General features: G+C 43.5%; 1 protein-coding gene across 1 annotated transcript in view; it reads left to right on the top strand.

Moving 5' to 3' along the window:
* The first annotated feature begins 604 nt into the window (after nucleotides 1–604).
* vtg3 (vitellogenin 3, phosvitinless) overlaps nucleotides 605–19,709 on the top strand; it is a 102,294-nt gene continuing 83,189 nt past the window's right edge. Inside the window, exons 1-6 of the mRNA XM_059647694.1 lie at nucleotides 605–648; nucleotides 1,719–1,729; nucleotides 1,833–1,984; nucleotides 5,267–5,518; nucleotides 6,628–6,789; nucleotides 14,035–14,183. Of these exons, the coding sequence (XP_059503677.1) occupies nucleotides 605–648; nucleotides 1,719–1,729; nucleotides 1,833–1,984; nucleotides 5,267–5,518; nucleotides 6,628–6,789; nucleotides 14,035–14,183 (770 nt within the window). The remainder of the gene's footprint in view (nucleotides 649–1,718; nucleotides 1,730–1,832; nucleotides 1,985–5,266; nucleotides 5,519–6,627; nucleotides 6,790–14,034; nucleotides 14,184–19,709) is intronic.

Raw genomic sequence — 19,709 nt, 5'->3', positions numbered from 1 at the left:
CTGCTTATATATAATATATAAGCTGAGCATAAGTCTGAATGGGCTACAAAGCATCTTATGGCTTTTGTTCTTGAATTTGCAAAACTCTGCACAAAAATGGCATATAATTCCAAGTTATGTCAAAAAAGTTTGACCTGAATTCTCTGTCGATTGAATACAAATGATGCACACAATGGGGCATTCTCAAATTACTTGTTAAAAAAGAAGTTGGTTTTGTGTTTTGAATCCTAAAGCAAAAAAAGATAACAGCGATTCTTTGACATGTGGGACACTCGTACAAAATCTAGGTCACTGTAACCCACACAGGGCAATGGTGCCAAACTCTTGAGCCAAGTGTGGCACAGACAGATTACAAATCAACTTTTAGAACAGGGAAGCTATCTCCCCTCAAAATCTCCTGCACTGTCACTCATCAAAGATCATGTTTATTGACTGAGCTTGCAAAGGAAAAAAAAACACACTTTTTCCTTCACTAACATGAAGTCAAACCAATCTGATGGAAAACTGATTGGTCATTGGGCAGGGCACATGTGGTCACATGCTTTGCCCATTTGCTATAAAGGGGCCGCGAGAGAGACGCCAGCTGCATTTGAGATTTACTATGATGAGGGGAATTATTTTTGCGCTGACCTTCACTCTTGTGGGTAAGTTTACAATGCCTTTTCCAATAGCTTTGAAAGAGCGCGCAGAGAAGATTTACCGAAATGATAAAAATGTGGGATGTCAGGTTTGAGCTCAAAACAGATCCACTCGAATTGACCTCCTTAGATTTATGGGAGATTTGAACAAATTTATGTCGGGCTTCAGTCGAGTAATTAAGGAGAACCGTTTCTCTCAATGGGAGGGTGGCTAAATTGAGAAAGCAGGTTTTACAGAATTGACAAAATAGCAAGAGATAAGGTGAGGAGATTTTTTTTAACAGAGAAATGATTCCATTTGGTACACATTTGGAACTTGAGGCAGCATTAGCTTCAGTTGTAATGTTCAATAAGAAATCAAACAAAATTTGCAAAGGAATATGTTCAGTTTCAGAGACAGAGATAGGGAAGTGGAATTAGCCCTTTTCAAGAGTAAGCTAGGCACAATGGGCATAATGTTCTTTGTAAGGGTTAACAGATTTAAAACAGAAATGAGGAGAAATTACTTATCTTGAAGGGTCATAATTTTGTGGAATTCACAACCCCAGTGGGTTCTGGGACCCTGAACAAATTTATGGAAAATATAGACAGATTTTTAATTAGTAACAGGTGGAGGATAGTTAAGGGTTGAAGGATTAAAGACAGCAGGCAGTAAAGTGAGGCCAAGATGAGATCGGTCATAATCTTATCGAACGGTGGAGCAGGCTCAAGGAGCTGAATTTTCGCCTCCTGTCCCTAGTTCTTATGTTGTTATGAACAAAAACAAAGTTGCTGGAAAAGCTCAGCAGGTCTGGCAGCATCTGTGAAGGAAAAAACAGAGTTAATGTTTGGACACTGGACCTGAAACATTAATGCTGTTTTTTCCTTCACAGATGCTGCCAGACCAGCTGAGCTTTTCCAGCAACTTTGTTTTTGTTCCGGATTTACAGCATCCGCAGTTTGTTTGGCTTTGATGTTGTTATGTCTTTATGTACTGTTAATGTCGATGATTCTATGAACATATCCAATTTAACAAGAATTATTCAGGCAGGAAAAAAACAACTCTTTCTGATTTGGCTTTCTTTATATTCCCACAGGGAGCCAACATTATGGTAAGAATATATTTTTCTTCTGGTTTTAAATAACTAAAGATTTTTGAGTATTGCTGCAGGCACTTCCCATTCTTAAACTGTCACTAACTACCTTTACTCCCAGATCCTTCTTTCAGCAAAAGCAAGACATACATTTACCAGTACGAAGGGATTGTACTGACAGGACTACCGGAACATGGCTTGGCTAAGGGGGGCCTTCAGATAACCAGCAAAGTGCAAATTAATTCAATTGGGCAAAAGATCCATCTTCTGAAGGTAAGAAGTATCTGGATAATTGCAGAAGAATTAGCTAACAGAAAGAGCACTTGGAATGTCATAACTATTGGGTGAGGGGTAATTGGGGTTAGCGTACAATGGTTGGCACAGATTTGATGGACAAAGGGCGTGTCCTGTTCTGTATGACTCTAAGAGTTCATTTGTGCCAAAATAGAAGAATAGATTTTCTGATTACAGACTGTTATTGAAAATTATGGTTTACCCAACACTTCCTACCATATGGTTCTCTGCAGGGGCCTTCCCTTCGGATCAATTAACATGCGAATAGGTCAATAGAGCCCAGGGAATTCTAGTAACTTAGATTTGGCTTGACAGCCTCTTGGGTGCAGGGGTGGTGGAAGCAAGAGAAAGCAGACTAATAATCGGTGAAGCAAATTCCTCAGAAAGTGGCTAGACCAGCCTTTCTTGACTATCCTTAACTGCCATGTATAAGGTAGGGGTTGAACTGCCTTCTTAAACTTCTGAAGTCCATGTGGTTTAGGTACAGAAAATTGATGGAATAAAATAAAATGGAATTCAGGAGGGCGGGTCTGATTTCAAGTCAGAAATTCCAATCTAACAATTTTGCTTCAGTCAGTCCTTTAATTGGGTAACAGGAAGGGCCTGGGAAGAGAATCCAACTTTTCTCCTTTTGTAACTCTGAAATTCGAAATGTTAGCACACTTTTTTTCTTATATCTACAGCATATTCTTAGAATTTTCTGATCTTACTTCAGCGTTCTGGCACATCTAATCCTGTGTAAGTAATATCTAGCTGTAATTGTCATTGGTAGTTGCCGAATTTTGCCAATACAAAGATGCCATTGAAAACTTGTTGCATAGGCATCGATCAGCTGACTAACAACCACACAATGGAAAACACACATTTATCATTCCCTTTAATGTTATGTGTGTTGACTCATTGGAGGTGCTGCTAGCTAGCATTTATTGCCCATCTCTAGTTGCCCTTGAGAAGGTGGTGATAAGTGGCTTGCTGGTCCATTTCAGAGGGTAGTTGAGAGTTAGCCAAATTGCAATGGGTCTGAAGTCACAGGTAGACCAGACCAGATAAGGATGGCAGACTTGCCTCCCTGAAAGACATTAGCGAGCCAAATGGGTTTTTCCCTGGCAATCAACAATGCTTTTATGATCATTCTAATTCTAGTAGATTCTAATTACAGATTTGTTTTTTATTGAATTCAAATTCCACCATCTCCTGTGGCAGAACCTTGGTTCCCAGAACATTAGCTGAGTTCTTGAATTAATAGTCCAGCATAATTCCACCAGGCCATTGCTTCCCCTCTTACAATGTACATGTAAATGAGGCAATTGCTATACAATTCACAAAGGCAGTGTAAAGCCTGAAGGGGGTGTTTAAAATCTTGTAATGTGTCATCTTCTCAGCTATTTTAAATCACCATTAGATTCATGCATATAAATCTGTACAGTTGCAGGATCATAGAGCATAGAACATAGAACATTACAGAGCAGTACAGGCCCTTCGGCCCTCGATGTTGAGCCAACCTGTGAAACCAATCTGAAGCCCATCGAACCTACACTATTCCATTATCATCCATAAGTTTATCCAATGATCATTTAAATGCCCTTAATGTTGGCAAGTCTACTACTGTTGCAGGCAGGGCATTCCATGCCCTTACTACTCTCTGAGTAAAGAATCTCCCTCTGACATCTGTCCTATATCTCATCATAGATTCTGAAAACTCTAAAGTGCACCACTCTGTCCAAAACTAACACTTTAACAGAACTCACCAATTGGTTCACTCCTTCCCCTCTGTATCCATAGCCCTACATATGTTTTCCCTTTCAAGATTATAATGGAACTTGTTTCTATCACCATTTCAGGCAGTGCATACCAGATTACTGCAATCCGCTATACAAATATATGCACATTTCTACTTCCCACACACTAGGTTCTTTTCCCAATTTCCTTAAATCTGTTCTGAAGAAGGGTCGCTGGACCCAAAATGTTAACTCTCTCTTCGTTCCACAGATGATGCCAGACCTGGTGAGGTTTTCCAGCAACTTCTGTTTTTGTATACTAAATCCGTGGCCTGCTGTTGCCGACTTTTCCATCCTTTGGAATTCTCACCTTAACTTTTCCAGATCTGAGGAGAACACTGCCAGCTTTTCTAAAGCCTCGGTACAATCCTTGGTATCATTTACTAATGTCCCTAATGTTCATGTCACTAATGCCCTTTAAGGAAGGAAAATGCCATCCTTCCCTGGTCTGACCTACACATGGCTTCAGATCCCCAGCAATGCAGTTGACTCTTAGCTACACACTGGGCAAGTTGGGATGAGCAATAAATGCTGGCCTAGCCAATGGTGTACACTTTTCATTAACAAATAAAAAAAATTACATGTCAACCCCCTTTGTTCTCCTCAATCTCCTTTACACCTTTCCTAAAGAGTAATGCCAAAAATATCCCACACTGGCCCCACTGAAAAATGGACAGAGATTTTTAGAGTTTAGTTCTTTCAAGCAGGTTTTTATCTCAGCTTGTGACAAGGCTGCAGACTATGAATAGCTCTATCTCTGACTGCAGTAAGTTTCAAACAAAATGTTGCTGTTTGTTATCTGTAAATCACGGGAAACAGCTACAGATAGTGCAACAGGCCAATTTCTCAACATGAACCTTTAACCAGGGCAAAATCCATCCCTAATGTGCACGAAGATATTAAATATTTTTGTTCAAAGCTGCTTCCTAGAAAACCCATTCGTGTCCAGGATCACTGAAACTTTTTCAGTTATCCTTAGTTCACGGATCACAAGCTACGAAAATTTGTCCTTTTTGCATCCATACCAAAGACCCCACTATCAAAGTGCACATCAAGGACCAATTCTTCCCCTTGTTTAATGACAAACATTTCTCTTGATACAAATTTTGCAACACAAGTACTGTAATGGACATAACAAGGTGTAGAGCTGGATGAACACAGCAGGCCAAGCAGAAGATGCTGCTTGGCCTGATGTGTCATCCAGCTCTGCACTTTGTTATCTCAGATTCTCCAGTATCTGCAGTTCCTATAATCTACTGTAATGGACATGTTGCTGGCTCATCTCACAATACAACTGCTACCAAAGGTACAGAGCCATGAATAAAACTGTCTGTCATACATTCTGTTGATCCATCACACTCCATGGCAATCCAATTTTCAACAATCCAATATTACCCAACTCTTAAAAATATAGGTCTATGGTCTATGAAAGTCAATAGCATTTTTGTTAACAACAGTAACTCTTCACTCTTCCACCCTTAAGATGATCTCACCTCGAATTGAAGAGTACAGCGGGGTTTGGCCAAGAGCTCAATTTATCCCAGCTCGGAAACTGACTGAAAAGTTGGCCGCTCAATTGAACAAGCCAATAAAGTTTGAATACAGCCACGGGCGGGTTGGAAATATATACGCCCAGCCAGAGCTGTCAGAAAACATCCTCAACATCTACAGGGGTATTCTCAACATGCTACAAATCAGCATTAAAAAGTCACAGAACATCTATGAATTGCAAGAGGTACATCGATTTTTTTCTCAAAGTGATATTCATTCTTGAGAAGTTTGTGCCACCGGTACGGCCGTGTATTTAATGCCCATCCCAAGAAAAGTTGGCAGTGAGCCACCTTCATGAACTGCTGCAGACCATGTGGTGAATTTGCTTCGACAATAACATGCAGTTACAAATTCTAGGACTTTGACCCAGTCTCAAAAAAGAAACACCAATATATATCTGAGTCAGCAATGGTGCAGAACTGGAAAGGTAACCAAGTGTTCCATGCTTCTCCTGCCCTTGTCCTATTGATGGGACAGCCAAGATGGCAGTGTTGACATTGAGAAAGCCTTGGTGGCTTGCTGCAGTGCAACCAGTAGTTAAATAAAGTCACCATAATCCCCAATGGACTTGGACTGCTCTCTCATTAGACCGAGATGAAGAGTGGTGAGTTTAAATGGGAGGGTCAGCACACCTCCAGGTGAGGAGCAAGGTCAAGGAAGTGGGTCCTTCATGATGGCCTCAGCCAGTACAGAAACTGATCCCATGCTGTTGACGTCACTCAGTTTCACAAACCAGCTGACCAGCCAACTAAGCTAATTGACCTTTACTAAGTCAGTGCACACGGTAGCCACAGTACGTCAGGACTGTGCTTGATTGGCAGCCCCGCACTTATACTTACTTTCAGAGAGCTTTATTCCTGCTGCCTGAGTGTCTCTGGACTGCACTCTTTTAGGCAATTGGAGGTGTTCTATTTGTTCCTCACTTTGGCCTCATCGATGGTGCAGAGGCTTCTGGTGGTCCGAGGATGACTTACTCCCCATATATAACACACAGCCTTAGAGCATCTCTGCTCACCATTGAGAAGATAGTGCTGGGTTGGACATCTAAGTTGGTGAAGTTAGTCATCAGATAGAGGTTCCAGCATTTTGAATGAGTGACAGTGAAGGAACAGCAAGATAATTCTAAAATCAGGCTGAAGTGCGGCTTGGAGGGAGGAGCATTTGAAGAGGCCCCTCTACTATCTTCATCCTTCAGGTTGGTAGAGTTTTGCTGATTATCGAATTGATAATGTCGACCCTCGTGATTTCACGTTGTAATACACATGTACTGATCCAGTCTGCACTTATGTCTAGAATGGTGTAGAAGGCATCTGCCAGGCGAGCTATGTAATTCAGGAGAACAAGAAAAGTGGAGTGGCCATGGTCACAAAATCCAAGGATCTGAACAACTGTCAGGAGAAAATCTCAGAGACTAAAGGTTCTGCTTATACTCAGCTATGTGAGACCTGCCAGCAGGTAAGTGCATAAATTACACTTCCATTTAAAAATGAAATAAATAAAGAAATGTTTAGGACCAATGTCATAGCTTGATAGTTGTGGGTTCGCTGTTTAAGATGAGAGGGGAAATAATTTAAAGGAAGCTATGGGGAATCATTTTCACACAGAGGGTGGTGTGTATGTGTGTGTGGAATGAACTGCCAAAGGGAGTGGTGGAGGTGTGTGCAATTACAACATTTAAAAAGCATCTGGAGAGGCATATGAATAGGAAGGGTTTCGAGGGATATGGGCCAAATGTTGGCAAATGGGACTAGATTTATGTAGGATATCAGGTCAGCATGTATGACTTGGATCAAAGGGTCTGTTTCCATACTGTACATCTCTACAACTCTAAGCCCCACTCCAAAGACTGGAGTACATAGGCCAGGCTGACACACTGGTGCCAGTAATGAGGGAGTGCTGCATTGCCAGGCTGACACACTGGTGCCAGTAATGAGGGAGTGCTGCATTGCCAGGCTGACACACTGGTGCCAGTAATGAGGGAGTGCTGCATTGCCAGGCTGACACACTGGTGCCAGTAATGAGGGAGTGCAGCATTGCCAGGCTGACACACTGGTGCCAGTAATGAGGGAGTGCTGCATTGCCAGGCTGACACACTGGTGCCAGTAATGAGGGAGTGCTGCATTGCCAGGCTGACACACTGGTGCCAGTAATGAGGGAGTGCTGCATTGCCAGGCTGACACACTGGTGCCAGTAATGAGGGAGTGCTGCATTACCAGGCTGACACACTGGTGCCAGTAACGAGGGAGTGCTGCATTGCCAGGCTGACACACTGGTGCCAGTAACGAGGGAGTGCTGCATTGCCAGGCTGACACACTGGTGCCAGTAACGAGGGAGTGCTGCATTGCCAGGCTGACACACTGGTGCCAGTAATGAGGGAGTGCTGCATTGCCAGGCTGACACACTGGTGCCAGTAATGAGGGAGTGCTGCATTGCCAGGCTGACACACTGGTGCCAGTAATGAGGGAGTGCTGCATTGCCAGGCTGACACACTGGTGCCAGTAATGAGGGAGTGCTGCATTACCAGGGATACAATCTTTGAATGAAATATTAAGCCAATCTGTGCCATGGCAAATCAGAGCAGGACTTATACACTTAATGCTCAAGTCCTGGGGAGTGTTACTGAGCAAAGAGACCTTGGAGTTCAGGTTCATAATTCCTCGAAAGTGGATGGACAGGTAGATAGGATAATGAAGAAGACATCCAGTATACTTGTCTTTATTGGTCAATGCATTGAGTATAGCAGTTGGGTGGTCATGTTGCGCCTTTAGAGGACCTTGGTTAGGCCACTTTTGGAATACTGCATTCAATTCTGGTCCCCCTGCTGTAGGAAAGATGTTGTGAAACTCGAAAATGTTCGAAAAAGATTCACAAGGATATTGCCAGGGTTGGAGGGTTTGAGCTATAGGGAGAGACTGAACAGACTGGGGCTATTTTCCCTGGGGCATCAGAGGCTGAGGGGTGACCTTGTAGAAGTTTATAAAATCATGAGGAGCACGGACGGGGCAAAAAGACAAGGCCTTTTCCCTGAGCTGGGAAGTCCAAAACTGTAGTGCATTCGTTTAAACTGAGAGGGGAAAGGTTTAAAAGGGACCTGAGGAGCAATTTTTTTCGTACAAACAGTGCTGCCTGTGTGGAATGAGCTGCTGGAGGAAGTGCAGAGACTGGTATGATTACAACATTTAAAAGACACCTGGACAGGTATATGAATAGATAGAGTTTAGAGGGATATGGACTAAGTGCTGGCAAATGGGAATAAATTAATTTAGAATATCTGGTCGGTATGGATGAGTTGGACCAAAGAGTCTGTTTCCGTGCTGTACATCTCTACGACTCTATGTCCGCTCAGTCAGCTTTTCAGGGCATTGTTTCCAAAGACTGCAGGTGATTTGTCTTTAATGTCAGCGAATCAGGTCAGAGAATCTCTACAGGGGCCATTCAGCCCATTGAGTCCGCACTGGCCCTCTGAGAAGCATCCCACCCAGACCCAACCCCCATACCCAATCCCAATAACCCTATATCTTATCCAATTTTCATCCCTCAATTAATTAATATCACAAAAACAAATTGTCTGAAAATTGCGGTTTGTGGGAGTCTGCGAGGCGCTGATTGGGCAATTGCAATTTTCACCATGACTACACTTTATTGAGTATCAAATTCTTTGGGACAGAATCCCAAGGATGTTATACAGATCCACATTGTTTCTTCCTTTCTCCATTCAATGGCCATAGTCATCTCCCTATAATGTATCCTAAAGCACTACTCAATGAAGAGCAAAGAGCTCCCTCAATGTCTTGAAAAATTGATCCCTTTCAGAAGGGACCAAAAACTGATGATACCATCATCTTCTGTGAGAGATTGTTTCCCTATCTTCTAGATATGACTGCGTGTCAAAATAATCCATTGAGCTTAAAGCACTTTCGAGTACCCTAAAATTGTAAAAAATTGAATAAAAATGGAAACTTTTCAAAGCAGTCTCTTAAAATTTATTTTCCCAAAGTGTAGAATTCTTCACATGCCTGTCTCTTTCCTGTGACAGACTCTAGGTTTTAAATCCAAGATCAGCATCTTATTGCTGCATCCTGAGGCCGGCTTGGATGCTCAGTGGTTAGGACTACTGCCTCACAGAGTCAGGGTCCTGGGTTCGATTTCAGCCTTGCGTGACTGTGTGGAGTTTGCACATTCTCGCTGTGTCTGCATGAGTTTCCTCTGGGTATTCTGGTTTCCTCCCACAGTCCAAAGATGAGCAGGTTAGGCAGATTGGCCATGCTAAATTGCCCAAGGTGTCCAGGGATGTGCAGATTAGGTGAATTAGCCATGGGAAATGCAGGGCCATGGGGGCAGGGCTGGGTCTGGATGGGATGCACTTCAGAGGGTCACTGTGGACTTGATGGACCAAATGACCTGTTTACATACAGGAGGATTCTATGATTCTCTCTTAAACGACAATGGTTTCATCTGTCAAGAGCATTGATCCCAATCAGTAGAAATTATGTGCTCAGTATTCCACAACTCTATGTAATAATTGTCCTGTCATGCTTAAACCATTTGACCAAACCATACCTTTCCCTTAAAGCTGTCACTTTAATATTCCTGTCACACTCTGCAGAATTAATTCATTCCTGCACAGTTCTACATTGAAACCATTCAAATTCTGTTCTCTAGCATAAAACAGGTAACAAGAAATTGGTAGCACATGTTTTCCTCCTTTTTTTTATTTATATTGAAGTCAATGTAAGTATTCTTCACATCACCACACAAAGTCAATCATGAATCATGAATCAGTCCCCCTCCGCCGACACCCTCATCCGCCGAGCCGAACTCGTCCTCACCCTCAACAACTTCTCTGTCGATTCCTCTCACTTCCTACAGACCAAGGGGGTGGCCATGGGTACCCACATGGGCCCCAGCTATGCCTGCCTCTTTGTAGGTTATGTGGAACAGTCCCTCTTTCGCACCTATACAGGCCCCAAACCTCACCTCTTCCTCCGTTACATTGATGAATGTATTGGCGCCGCCTCTTGCTCCCCAGAGGAGCTCGAACAGTTCATCCACTTCACCAACACCTTCCACCCCAACCTCAAGTTCACCTGGGCCATCTCCAACACATCCCTCACCTTTCTGGACCTCTCAGTCTCCATCTCAGGTAACTGATGTCCATTTCAAGCCCACCGACTCCCACAGCTACCTAGAATACACCTCCTCCCAACCACCCTCCTGCAAAAATTCCATCCCCTATTCGCAATTCCTCCGCCTCTGCCGCATCTGCTCCCACGATGAGGCATTCCACTCCCGCACATCCCAGATCTCCACGTTCTTCAAGGACTGCACCTTTCCCCCCGCAGTGCTGAAAACGTACTTGACCGCATCTCCCGCATTTCCTGCAACACATCCCTCACACCCCCCCCCGCCACAACCGCCCCAAGAGGATCCCCCTCGTTCTCACATACCACCCCACCAACCTCCAGATACAACGCATCATCCTCCGACATTTCCGCCATCTACAAGCCATTCATTGATTTTGGTTCATTGATTTTCATTAAGCTTAAATTTAAGATTAACTTTTGGCAAGGATCAACTTCCATTTATGGATGAAATTTCCAAAGTTCTGTCAGTCTGTGTGTGTGTATAAGTGCTTCTTAATTTCATTCCTGAAAGGACTGGCTCTAATTCATCAAACTGTATCTCCTACTCCTGGACTCCCCAATGTGTGAAAACAGTTTCTGCCCATCTATCTTATCTGTCCCCCTCAATCTCTTGAACCTTTCATTCTCATCATTCCTTAAACCTTCTCTGTTCTAGGGTCTATACCAAAGATAGCTCAATCCCACCTTGTGACTTAACCTGTGTAGTTCAGGGATCATTCTGGTAATCATCACTGCCTTTCTAACATATTAGAGCCCGTTATAAGCCCATGATACTCCAAGTGTATAGCTTGGTGTAATTAGACCATAAGTCATGGGAGCAGAAATTAGATCATTCAGCCCATCAAGCCTGCTCTGCCAATCAATAATGGCTGATAAGTTCCCCAACCCCATTGTCCCACTTTTTCCCCGTAACCCTTGATTCCCCTGATAATCAAGAACCTACCTATCTCTGTCTTAAATATACTCAATGACCTGGCCTCCACAGCCTTCTGTGGCAGTGAATTCCATAGATTCACCACTCTCTGCTGAAGAGTTTTCTTTTTATCTCCAGTCTAAAAGATCTTCCCTTTAGTCTGAGACTGTGCTCTGGGGTTCCAGACTCTTTAGCCAAAGGGAACATATTCCCAACATCCAACCTGCCCAGGCCATTCAGTCTTCTATAAGTTCCAATTAGACCCCCTCCCACCTTAGTAAACTCCATTGAGTATAGACCAGAGTCCTCAAATGTTCCTGAGATAATGGGAACTGCAAATACTGGAGAATCCGAGACAACAAAGTATGGAGCTCGATGAACACAGTAGGCCAAGCAGCATCTTAGGAGCACAAAAGCTCCTGAGATGCTGCTTGGCCTGCTGTGTTCATCCAGCTCCACGTTTTGTTTCCTCAAATGTTCCTCATATGTTAAGCCTTTCATTCCTGGGACCATTCTCATGAGCCTCCACTGGACACGTTACAGGACCAGTACATCCTTCCTGAGGTAGGGGGGCCAAAATTGCTTACAATACACTAAATGTGGTCTGACCAAAACCTTACAAGGCCTGAGAAGTACATCCCTGCTTTTATATTTTAGTCATCTCGAAATAAATGTCAACATTGTATTTGCCTTTCTAACTACCAACTCAACCTTCAAGTTTACCTTAAGAGAATCCTGGACTAGGACTCCCAAGCCCTTTTGTACTTTAGACTTCTGAATTTTCTCCCCATTTAGAAAATAGCCCATGTTTCTATTCATTGAAACATAATATCTACCCTCTTGTATTCTATTGCTTTATATTTAAAAGCTAGAATTTCATTAGCTTTTTTGGTTATTTTCTGCCGGTCTTCATCACATTTTAATGATCTATGTACTCGGATCCCCAACACTCTCTGGACCTCCACTATTTCTAAGTTTTCAACAGCTGTATAGTACCTTGTTCCTACTTTGTAGGTCCACAGTGGATTGCCTCTCATTTGTCCACATTGAAATCTATCTCTCCTAGAAACAACAGCAGTAATATTGAAACTGTATTGTTATTCTTTCCTGTTGGTGAAGGGTATTTAGACAGTGCCTGATAAATGTTCAGCTTCACTGTTACAGATGGCATTGTTTTCTTCAGCTTCCATGGGATGTGAGCAATACTGGCAAGACCAGAATTATTTGGCAGTCCCCAATTGCTCTTAAACAAAGTGAAGGCTACTTCAGAAGGCAGTTAAGAGTCAGTACATTGCTGTAAATCTGGAGTCTCATGGAGATCAGACCAGTTAAGAAGGACAGAAATTCCTCCCTAAACAGCATGAATGAACCAGATGGGTTTTTATAGCAGTCAATGATTATTAACATCACTGAGGCTAATCTTCAATGCCACACTTACACATTTGCATTAAATTCCACTGATTGCTATAGTGTCCCCAGAGCACTAGCCTGGAACTCTGGTTTTATCAGGCCATTAGAAATAAGAACAGGAGTAGGCCCTTCAGTTCCTTGAGCCTGTTCCACCTTTCAACCAGATCATGGCTGATCCAAGATTCCTTGCATCCACTTTCCTGCCCTGTCCCTGTCACCCTTAATACCCGTTCTGATCAAGAGCTTATCTGTCTCAGAATTAAATGTACACAAGATCTCGGCCCCCACAGATCTCTGTGACAAGGAGTTCCAAAGACTCTCAACCTTCTGAGAAAATAAATTTCTCCTCATTTCAGCCTTAAATTTGTGCTAATTTATTCTAAGATGATGGCTCTAGTCCTAAACTCACCTGTGAAGGGGTATATCCTCTCAATATTTACCCTGTCAAGCCCCTTAACAATCCCTTATGTATCAATGAGACTGCCTCTTGCTTCTCTAAACTCCAATGAGTTCTGCGGGAGGGTTTCCGGACCCAAAATGCTAACTCTGGTTTCTCTTCACTGATGCTGCCAGATCTGCTGAGCCATTCCGACAAGCTCTGTTTTTGTTTCTGATCTACAGCTTCCGTATATCTTTCACATTTTAATCAATGAGTCCCATCCTGGTCCAGCGATGCTAATACTTTTTCATTATTCACGGGATGTGGGTGTCGCTGGCTAGGCCTGCGCTTGTTATCCATCCCTAACTGTCCAGAGAGAAGTTAAGAGTCAATAGCATGGCTGTCACATGTAGGCCAGACTGCGTAAGGATGGTAGTTTCCTTCCCTAAAGGACATTAATGAACCAGATGGATGTTTCCCAGCAATTGACAATAGATTCATTGCCTTCATTAGACACTTCCTTTTTTTTAAAATTGAATTAAAATTAAACCCAGGATTCAAACACAGGTCTCCAGAACATCACCTGGGTCTCTGGATTAACAGGCCAGTGATAATACCACTAGGCTATTGCCTCCTGCATCACTGTCATCCTGCAATGTAGTCTCACAACCCTTCAATGTTCATTGCAACTTTCTATTATGTGAAAATGGTCTTGGATTCTATAATAGGCCATTGGCCTATTTGGCTAGATAACCACCTGATGAAAATATACTCCAGTTACCGTAATGCAAATGCAAAGGGATTTCAGAAATGGCAACTATAATCAGATGTTCTCTTGTCATCTTATAATGCAGAAAGGCAGGAACCTGAGGAGTGTCTCCACCTACTCCTATGCCATAAAAGGCACAGAAGATGGTGCAGTGATAATTGAAGTTGTAAGTAAAGAGACACATCAGTTCACACCGTTTAATGAACTTGATGGTGCTGCCAGGGCAGAATCAAGGTAATTCTTCTTGCAGCTACGAGTGTCTGCACCAAGTTCTAAACTTTATAAGTGTATAGTTGGTACTGAAAACAACAAATGCTGGAAACCTCAGCCGGTCAGGCAATATCCATGGAGAGAGAGAGAGCAAGCTAACATTTGACTCTTCGTCAGAGCTGAAGTAAAGTGCAGAGAGAGGGGGTGTGTGTAGGGGGTGTGTGCTGGGGGTGGAAGGATGTTGATAGTTTAGATTAAGAGATCAGAATATGATAAGGACAGAAAATGGTGTGTCTATCTGCCAGACTGGAAAGAACAGACAGCCTCACTGGGGTAGGAGGAGGGAACAGACGGCACAGTAACAGAGAATGTACGAAGGAAAGCTAAAAGAAGGGGAAAGAATGGCTTTACAACCTGAAGGTGTTTAATTCAGTATCAAGCCTCGTAGGCTGTAAAGTGCCTATCCTGGAGATGAGATGTTGTTCATCCAGTTTGTTCTGTGGTCCACTGGAACACTGAAGCATCCCAAAGTCAGACACGAGGACATGCGAGCCGGATGCTGTTTTAAAATGACCAGCTATGGGAAGGTCAGGGTCCTGCTTTCACACAGACCCCGAGGTGTTTTGCAAAGCTATCATCCAGTCTGCGTTTGGTTTCTCCAATGTAGAGTAGACCGCATTAGATACAGTGAATACAACACACATGGTTGGAGGAGGTACAGGTGAAATGCTGATTCACCTGGAAAGACTGTTTAGGCCCTTGGATGGTGAGCAGGGAGGAGGTGAAGGGGCAGGTGTTGCACTTTCTGGAGTTACATGGGAAAGTGTCATGGGAAAGTGGTGGGGGGTTTATTATTGGTGGTTCTGGAATGGATTAGGGTGTCCCAGAGGGAAAAGTTCTTGTGAAAAGTAGTTGGGGGAGTGAGGGGAAGATGTGTTTGGTGGTAGTATTCTGCTGGAGTTGCCTGAAATGGTGGAGGATGACCCTTTGCATGCAGAGGCAGGTGGGATGAAAAGTGAGGACAAGGGGGACCTGATCACATTGTTGTGAGTGATGGGAAGGGGTAAGGGCCGAAGCACGGGTGATTGGTCTGATGCAGTTGAGGACCCTGTCACCTGTAGTGGATGTGAAACCACGGTTATGGAAGATGGAAGCCATGTCAGCAGCACTATTTAGGAAGGAGGTGTCATCCAATGGTTACAACTGGAAGAACGGAATGGAACCTCTGTAGAATGTGGGGTATGGAGAGCTGTAGTAAGGGAAGCTGTGGGAGCCAGTGGCTTTGTAGTGGATGGCAGTGGACAGTTTATTCCATGAAATGGAGACAGAGAGGGCAGGGAAAGGAAGGGAGGTATCAGAAACAGACAGTGTGAAAGTTATAGAGGGGTGGAAATTGGAGGCAAAATGAACAAATTTTACACAGTTCAGGCAGGAGCATGAAGTGGCACCGAAGCAGTCATCGATGTAATAAGAAAGAAGTTGTGGGAGGAGGCCAGTGTAGGACTGGATCAAAAATTGTTTCACATACCCCATAAAGAGACAGACATAACTTGGACCCATGTGGATGCCCATAGCCACTCCTTTGACTCGGCAGAAGTGAGAAGAATTAAAAGAGAAATTGTTCAATGAAAGAACGGGTTCAACCAGGCAGAGGAGAGTGGTGATAGATGAGTATTGTTCAAGGGTCTGGTCAAGGAAGAAGCTGAGAGCTTTAGACTATCCTGGTGATTAAATGGAGTCAGCGTGGCTTTGTGAGGGGGAGGTCATGCCTTACAAATCTTATTGAGTTCTTTGAGGAAGTCATGAGACAGGTTGACGAGGGTCGAGCAGTGGATGTGGTGTACATGGACTTCAGCAAGGCATTTGATAAGGTTTCCCACGGCGGGCTCATTCATAAAGTCAGGAGGTATGGGATACAGGGTGATTTGGCTGTCTGGATTCAGAATTGGTTGGCTGGCAGGAGGCAGAGAGGGTTGTAGATGGTAAATATTCTGCCTGGAGGTCAATGCTGAGTGGTGTCCCGCAGGGCTCTGTTCTTGGGCCTCTGCTCTTTGTAGTTTTTATAAATGACTTGGATGAGGAGGTTGAGGGCTGGGTTAGTATGTTTGCTCATGACACAAAGGTTGGAGGTGCCGCTGATAGTATCGAGGGCTATTGCAGGCTTCAGCGAAACATTGGCAGTATGCAGAGCTGGGCTGAGAAATGGCAGATGGAGTTCAACCTTGATACATGCGAAGTGATGCATTTTGGAAGGTCAAACTTAAATGCTGAATATAGGATTAAAGGCAGGATTCTTGGCAGTGTGGAGGAACAACGGGATCTTGATGTTCAAGTGCATAGCTCCCTCAAAGTTGCCACCCAGGTGGATAAGGTTGTTAAGAAAGCATATGGCATTTTGGCTTTCATTAACAGGGGGATCAAATGTAAGAGCTGCGAGGTTATGCTGCAGCTCTACAAAACCCTGGCGAGACCACACTTGGAATATTGTGTCCAGTTCTGGTCGCCCTATTATAGGAAAGATGTAGAGGCTTTGGAGAGGGTGCAAAAGAAGTTTAACAGGATGCTGCCTGGACTGGAGGGCTTGTCTTACGAGGAGAGGTTGACTGAGCTCAGACATTTCTCTCTGGAGAGAAGGAGGAAGAGAGGTGACTTGATCGAGGTGTACAAGGTAATGAGAGGCATGGATAGAGTCAATAGCCAGAGACTTTTCCCCAGGGCAGGATTGACTGTCACGAGGGGTCATAGTTTTAAGGTGTTAGAAGGAAGGTGTAGAGGAGACGTCAGAGGGAGGTTCTTCACCCAGAGAGTTGTGAGCGCATGGAATACTTTGCCAGTGGAAGTCGTGGAAGCAGAGTCATTAGTGACATTTAAGCGACTGCTGGGCATGCACATGGACAGCAGTGAATTGAGGGGAATGTAGGTTAGGTTATTTTATTTTTGGATTAGGATTATTCCACAGCACAACATCATGGGCCAAAGGGCCTGTACTGTGCTGTACTTTTCTATGTTCTACGGGGAATGGAGGTATAAAGGGATTCTACGTCCACTGTGAAGAGGAGGCACTTAAGGCCAGGGAACTGGAAATTGTCCATTTGCTGGAAGGTGTCAGAGGAATTGAGGATGTAGATGGGCAGGACCTAGACAAGTGGAGAGAAGATAGGGTCAAGGTAGGGGCAAATGATCTCAGTGGGGCAGGAACAGGCTGATACAATGGGCCTAATGGGGCAGTCTGGTTTGTGGATTTTGGAAGGTAGAAACAGGCTGCCCACGTTTGGGAGACTATAAGGTTGGAACCAGTAGAGCAAAGATCTCTGGAGGTAATGAGGTCAGCGCCAGTATATTTGTTTTCAGTTTATTTACAGTCGGCTCTGTGTTTCAGAATTGCTTTTGCAGGAGGCTGTGGGGTTTAGTATTTATTTAAAGGAGGCTCTGCCTTTTAGGTTTTATATCCTGGGGCCTTTGTGTAATTGGGTTTATTTACAGAGGGCTATGTGTTTTAGGATTTATTTATAGGGGACTGTGAGTTTTAGGGTTTATTTCCAGGGGGCTCTGTGTTTAACAGGTTATTGAAAAGGGTCACTGCTTCAGGGTTTGTTCACATGAGTGTCTGTTTCTAGGGTTTATTTGCAGTGAGTTTTGTTTTTCAGGGATTATTTTCAGAACCCTTTGTGTTTTAGGGTTTAGTTACAAGGTGCTGTGTTTTAGTGATTATTCACAGTGAGCTCGTTTTTTTTAGGGTTTATTTTCAGTGAGCTCTGTTTTAGGTTTTATTTCTGGGGCCTCTGTGTTTTAGGATATCATTTGCAGGAGTCACCGTGTTTTAGGGTTTATTTGGAGGAGGCGCTTTGTTTTAGGGTTTATTTACAGGAGGCTCTGTATTCTCAGGTTTGTTTTTGGAGGACTGTGAGTTTTCGCGTTTATTTACATGGAGCCTTGTATCTTACAGGTTATTTGCAGGAGAAATTTGTTTTCAGGTTTACTTACAGGGGTCTGTGTGTTTTTGGATTTATTTACTGGGGGCTCCATGTTTAACAGCTTATTTAAAGGGGTCATTTCTTTATGGTTTGTTCACATGACTGTGTTCCATGTTTTATTTACAGGGGAGTCTCTGTATTTTAGGGTTTATTTGCAGGAATCACTGTGTTTTAGGGTTTATTTGGAGGATGCACTGTATTCCAGGATTTACTTACATGGGTCTCTGTGGTGTAGTGTTTATTTACAGGGTATTCAGTGTTTCAGGGTTTATTGACAGGGTATGTGTGCTTTAGGGTTTATTTCCAAGAGGCACTGTGTTTTCAGTTTATTTACAGTCGGCTCTGTGTTTCAGGATTGCTTTTGCAGGAAGTTCTGGGGTATAGTATTTATTTAAAGGAGGCTGTGTGTTTTAGGCTTTATAAGCTGGGGCCTTTGTGTAATTGGATTTATTTATGGAAGGCTGTGTGCTTTAGGATTTATTTACAGGGGGCTGTATGTTTTAGGGGTAATTTCCAGGAGGCTCTGTGTTTTACAAGTGAGAGAAAAGACTCACAGTTTAAGTGTTTGTTTGCATGAGTGTGTGTTTTCTAGGGTTTATTTTCAGTGAATTCTGTTAGGGATTATTTTCCGGCCCCTTTTTGTTTTAGGGTTCAGTTACAAGGTGCTCTGTGTTTTAGAGTTTATTTATGGGAACCCTCTGTTTTAGTGATTATTCACAGAGCGCTCTGTTTTTTAGGATTTATCAACAGTGGGCTGTGGTTTAGACTTTTTTTTACAGGGGTTTCTGTGTTTTAAGGTTTATTTACAGGCAGCACTATTTTTTAGGATTTATTTGGGCGGCACAGTGGCTCAGTGGTTAGCACTGCAGCCTCACAGCGCCAGGGACCGGGGTTCGATTACCGCCTCGGGCGACTGTCTGTGCGGAGTTTGTACATTCTCCCCGTGTCTGCATGTGTTTCCTCCGGGTGCTCCGGTTTCCTCCCACAGTCCAAAGATGTGCGGGCTAGGTGGATTGGCCATGCTAAATTGCCCGTAGTGTCCAGGGGTGTGTGAGCATGATGGGTCGGATGCTGCAAGGAGCGGTGTGGACTTGTTGGGCCGAAGGGCCAGTTTCCACACTGTAGAGAATCTAATCTAATCTAAACTAAAAAGTTAGCAGTCAACAGAGTTGACCTTTAATTATTGTGCATTTTGTTTTCAGTTTTGGATATATATATTGATTACTGGCATTAATTCTGACTTCAAAGAATTTTGCTAAATGGTTGATCTAATAACAACTGCAGTTGTATAACTATCCAAGGTTTAATTTCGGTTGATGTCCAGGAGAAATCACACAATCTCCATGTGCCCCAACTGCAAAACGGGTGAAGTCCTGAAACACATGAGAGTGCTGCAGATGTATCCCTCCAAGTCTAAGCCCTGCTTATGTTGAGCCTTCTGCTTCCATCTACCTTAGCAATCTTAGGTTTGACAATGGGCTCTGTCTTGTTATTAACAGAAGGCTGCACTCCTACCTGCTCCTTCAGGGCCAGGTTTATTGGGATAACCCCACAAGTTTGCATCATTTATCAATGA

The sequence above is a fragment of the Stegostoma tigrinum genome, chromosome 8 (genome assembly GCF_030684315.1).
Source record: "Stegostoma tigrinum isolate sSteTig4 chromosome 8, sSteTig4.hap1, whole genome shotgun sequence".
NCBI lineage: Eukaryota > Metazoa > Chordata > Chondrichthyes > Orectolobiformes > Stegostomatidae > Stegostoma > Stegostoma tigrinum.
This window is presented reverse-complemented; position numbering and strand designations above follow the sequence as displayed.